This window comes from Condylura cristata, unplaced genomic scaffold (assembly GCF_000260355.1).
Source record: "Condylura cristata isolate star-nosed mole 26May11 unplaced genomic scaffold, ConCri1.0 scaffold00001, whole genome shotgun sequence".
Lineage (NCBI taxonomy): Eukaryota > Metazoa > Chordata > Mammalia > Eulipotyphla > Talpidae > Condylura > Condylura cristata.
This window is the reverse complement of record NW_004567102.1, coordinates 64,204,681-64,210,318: the sequence shown is the minus strand read 5'-3', so window position 1 is coordinate 64,210,318 and position 5,638 is coordinate 64,204,681. Positions and strand designations below refer to the sequence as shown.

General features: G+C 34.1%; 1 protein-coding gene across 1 annotated transcript in view; it reads left to right on the top strand.

The window, feature by feature from the left end:
- The window catches only part of KIAA0408 (KIAA0408 ortholog), a 13,485-nt gene extending 8,495 nt beyond the window's left edge, over positions 1–4,990 (top strand). The window contains exon 5 of the mRNA XM_004673836.2: positions 2,060–4,990. Coding sequence (XP_004673893.1) covers positions 2,060–2,233 — 174 coding nt within the window. The 3' untranslated portion in view covers positions 2,234–4,990. The remainder of the gene's footprint in view (positions 1–2,059) is intronic.
- Positions 4,991–5,638: the final 648 nt, after the last annotated feature.

Here is a 5,638-nt window from a genome sequence, read left to right as displayed (position 1 = left end):
ACACTGCTGAGGGGAGCAGCGGGTGGGTCAGGAGAGGTCTGCCACGCCATGTGGTCACCTCCAGGGTAGGCGGGAATCGAACTCATGTGGAAGTGGCTTTAGCTTCTTAGTGTTGTGCTTTAACCCACTGAGCCACCAGGGAGGTCCTAAAGTTTATATTTTTTAAAGTTTATGGGAAATATTTTTTAAATAGTTTTCAGTTATTAGCTTTGAGTAGTTCAGTCATTCCCAATGCTTGATTCTTGTTTGTTTCTCAAGGTGTTAATCACATGACTGTGAGTGTAATCATTTCTATAGTGTCTGTTCCAGTTATCTTATTTGGGAGTTAAAAGGCAACCATGAGAGTGAAAAATGATGTTACAGCTTAACATTGATATTTGTATAAATTCTTGCTGTTTAAATTGCAAAAAGAAAGATGGATATTTAAATAAACTATTATTCTTTCTGTTTGTCTGTTTGCAAAAGACGGCACTCTTTGTTACTTAAAGGCAAAAAGAGGTTAAAGGGCTTGGTATTTACCTAGAAGTGGAAATTAGAGATAATTTCCATAGGTGTCATATTGTTATAATTGGTCATTGCTTCAAAACTTTTAGTTTTATATGATGCACTCCATGCAACATAATTTTAAGCTATACTTCCTTTTGAGGTAGAAAAAAAAAATCATCTTACTGTGGTTTTCAAACCTTGCAAAATATCAGTTTTTATCTACATTATCAACATCTTGCCTGTTTGTACAATGTGCAAATAACTCTCTTGCTTTTGCATTTCTCTGTTTTTATTAAGGTCCTGTAGCTTCAGATGGGAAATGGAAACATGTATATAACAACTAACCAATATTCTCATTAGCTAGCAAGAAATATTACTAAAGATTTTTCACTCGTTGGTTGGGGATTTGATTCTCCGATTTGATCTTGCATGTAGATCTTGAGGATTAATTCTACATCTCCTACACTTGGGAACAAGTCTAAAAAATAAGACTAAAGAAAGAGAAAAATCTAGACTGTCATAAAATTAAGTTCATCTTTATAGCCCATCTCAGATGAAAGAGCATAGATTTTGGTAAAAGGTCAATAGGAACAAATAATATATAATAGAAATGTTTTATTTTAAATTGTAAGGGTCCTTGAGTACTTTTTCTTCAAAATTAAAAAAAGAAAAAATGACAGAAAGGGGAAGAAAAGGAAAAGATTTTCAGTCATCAGACGATGCCTGTCTCTGATAACAACTCTTTTTTAGAAATTATAATAAAGCTATATTTTATGAAAGTTTATAATGATAATTTTGAATTTTTTTAAAAAGATTTATTTATTCGTACAGAACTGGGGTACAGGCCAGAGATGCGGAGGGTGAGAGGCCTCACCAGGGACAGAGCGGGGAGCAGAACAGGCAGATGGAAGAAGTACACTGCTGAGGGGAGCAGCGGGCGGGCCAGGAGAGATCTGCCTCGCCATGTGGTCACCTCCGGGGCAGGCAGGGATCGAACTCATGCGGAAGTGGCTTAAGCTTCTTAGTGCTGTGCTTTAACCCGCTGCGCCACCAGGAAGGGCCGATAATTTTGAATTTTTTGAGATAGTAAGAGCAATTCCTAGTGGAAGAGAAAAATAACATCAATTAAAGAATTTGGTAGTTTGCATGCCTTTTGCTTAAAGTGAACTCAGTTTCTTCTATAATTTGTTTTATTTTAACATAACAGCAAAAATCCTTAGTTATTACCCTCTAAGAAATGTGTCATTTCATCATATTAAAGTTCTCAAACATAAACTTTTCTATTCCAAACTAATGAGTTCTAAAAGAGATCAGTTGTATTAAGGTGTGTCATTGTGAAGTAAACTATAAAATTATTAAATGTCATATTCTATATTAAAAGTGTATTGCTTTGATTAAAACATCAGGACCATAATTAGTAGATAAGTATTAAATAAGCATATAAATCATTAACTTTTACTGCTTTTTTTGTACGTGTATGCTAATTAATTAATCCCATAATTGGATTCAATAATATAGTAAACCCACTTTTGGTGCCTTCATAACGAGATGAATGTCCTTTTGTATGTCTTAGGAATCCATGGCAGTGAAGTCCTCCCAAGGAAAAGGGTTTTCCCGACCTGCTAGGCCAGCAAATCGCCGTCTCCCTTCCAGATGGGCCTCACGGTCTCCATCGGCACCCCCTGCCTTGCGGAGAACTGCCCACAGTTACACTATTTCTCTGCCATCTGAAGCATCAATGGTCTGAGTCTCTGGCCTGGATTGCTAGATTACAAAAAGTCCCAATTTCCAAACAGAGCATCCGGAGTGTTTACAACCAATCCTGTCGCTTCTGTATCATTCAAGATCAATGGGACAAGCAATTGAAATCTTATTCCCATCAGTCTTCAGTGTTTTTATTCTATGGAAAAATTACCTTTCTGTATTTTGATTTCTTAAATCGAATTTTTTAGTCCCATCCTCATTACTTTGCCAATGTGATTTTAAGTTGATACAGTGTACTATAGTGTATATTCTAGCTTTCTTGCAAGTGGCAAAAAGCAAGATTATGTGCATGGCCATGTGTTTGTAGGTGCATGAGTTGAAATAGGTCGTATGTTAGTATGTATTTAGATAAGAAAAACATATGTGCTAGTGTTGACTTTGAAATTATAACATGTATACCTATCTATTCTTTGTGTTTATTTAAAATTTTGAAAATATACAGTAATACTGTTTATATTTTGTATACCTTTTAATGGGTATCTACATAAGGCATTTGAGATACATGTACTAACTAACCACTTCTTTGACCCCAAGTAATTGAAACAACAAGAATTATACACATCTCTAATATTGATTTCTATATACAGCTCATAGTTTCTTAATCCGATACCATTGACTTCCTTTTAGCTCTTTTAAGTAAATTGTCACAAGTTTTACAGATCGGACATCTAAAGGAATGATAAAATGTTCACAAAACCTTTTATATACCATTTGGTAGTCAATTATGGCTTTAACTCTATACTTGATTCTCAGAGCCAGTATTTTGAGACTGCCTTATAAACTATGTAATTAAATTAATGCATTTAATTTGTCAATTTAAGTAACAAGCATTCCTGAAAGGGATGTGAAAAGAAATTTAATAATGCTGAGTTCCACATTTTTGTTAAAGTTGTAGTATGATTTTAGTTCATCTATTTTGTTTGGAGTCACACACATCTAGAGGTAAGTCTTTCACTTTTTGCTTCAAATCTTTTCCTTAAAATTGGTAGTTAAAAGACTGGTTCACTTTCTTATTTAATAAAGAAGATCAGGAATGACATTTCATTGAAAACTAAATTATATTGTGCTTCCTAAAGTGTGTGACACTAAAAAGCCTTAAACTAAGCTGTGGCATCCTTGAGTAGCTTAAGGGACAGAAACTTGTATTTTGGCCACAATTTGCATATAGTAAACGTAAAATCTACATTAATAACTGACAAAAATGTTAATGAGGTGCTTGAAATTCTACTAGGAAGATCTTAGAAGTGACTTTGCTTTCCACTATCTCTATATAAATCAATTTTGTTATTAGATATTACATAAAAGTAAACTTTTAATGACCGAAAAAGATTAGGAAATTCTTATTAAAAGGTTTTCAGAGACTTCTAATATCATCTAACAATTTAGAAAACATCATTATGCACCATGACTTGAAATAACGTAAACAATTTTCAAATCCCAGATTGCCTTCAAAGGCTCACGACTGTTGCATGGTGAGGGATAGATTCCAATAAGCAAAGTTTTCAGGAGTTGAGCTAAATTTAACTAATATAATATGAGGTTGGAGCAGATGGTAAGTAAGGTCTAGAGATCAACTCTTAATTATCTATCCTTCAGGAATTTCATTTTCCTTTGGAAGCCTGGCAGAGAAAAGTAAGCTTGACTTCAGGTGGTGTCACTCATATAATAAGCTTTCCATCTAAATGGGAGAAAATACTTGGGAGACACATAAAACGTGAGGCCTGTTAGGAGGTTGCTGCTGTGAGCAGAGCCCGAGAACTGTGCACATACGTACTCATTCCTCTACATCCTCTGCTCCAAGCAGTGTGATGTGTATCTGCAGTTCTTGCATTTAACTACAAGACATAATCTTGAGGATCTCTTTTAAAAATGTAATTCCTACCCATCCCCCATAGTTACTAAATGTCACTTGGCTGCGATGGGAACAAGGACTCTGAAGTCTTTAATAAAAGAAACAAAACATTTGACAATTAGAGAAATTTGGAGGCAGTGGCATTGGCTGATAGCTCATGGATGGGCACTGTTGGGTGTTACATTACTGCCCTTGGACCCACCTTTGTTATCTGTAAATTGAAAGGGTTATATTAGCAGACTTCAAAATCCTTAGTCAGTTTTTTGATTACCACTTTCATGAAACAGTGAGACACATCCTAATTTATTATATTGACTAAAATCATATAATATTAGGACTGAAAAGAGACAGCATATGATGAAGAAACGAAACAGATTATTTGGATGTTCTGTTTTCTCTTTCAAAATATTTTATATTTTTAATGGAAAATCCTACCAGGTAAATGAAAATTGTCCTTGAAAAATATTTTTGACGTATTGTGATTTTTAAACAATTGCTTTTCTACTTTGGATGAACATTTTCTTCTCAATAATGTGTGCATCATTATGCCATCATTGCTGAATTTGAAGGATTTGTGGACATTGTAGAAATAATAAGAGACTTTTGTGTTAATGGACATATTCTTTATCAGAGAAAAAAAATCTTGTAATATTTCATCTAAGGATTACTGACTTGGGTTGCCCTCAGATAGGTGGAAGGACTCAGTAGAGAAGAGTAGTTTCTCTGTTTCTTTACTATGTCACTTACGATATAGTGAGTCCTCACATAGCACTTAGGATAGGTTCTTGGAAACTGGTTAAGTGAAATTACATACAACAAAACCAGGCCCTTGAATAATAGTTTTGTTCAACAGGATTCTTTTCTGATCAACATTAAAACTTAACAATGTTACTTGAGGACCTATTGTATTACCTTATGTCCAAAGCCAAATATAAATACTTTGAATAATTCATGTTATCAAAATTTATCCATAACTTTGATTAGTTTTTGCACAGATAGAGTAGATGACAAGTTACAAGCATCACAAAATACGATTTAGTATTATTTGAGGATTGAGCCAGGCTCCATCGCATCTGTAGAAAATTTCTGGGCCTAAAAGTGAGAATCTGCTTCCATAAAAGGGAGAATCTTTTAAAAAAATATTTTATGTATATTTGCTGATCAGCAACAAGTATTGAATATTGAAATATCCTTCAGCCATTAGGAACTAGTATATAAAACAGATGTGGAAACACCTGCTATGTTATCTGTATATATTGAAAACATTTTGATTTCCTGCAGTGATCTCCAGTAAAGGTGAGCTATCTACATTCTAAACTCAATTATGTGCACATTTCAACTCAACTTTCCCAAAATATCTCTAAATAGGGGAAAATAAAAGCAAAACCTACCTGATTTTCAGCAGCTGATCACCCACATGCCAATATAGTTCATACAGTGATATTACTTTGTGCCTTTTAAATTGATAATTGAGTCTGATTAAGTTTTGTTGAAAAGACAACTCTATAATTTGTACTGCTATGATGAAATTAGCTA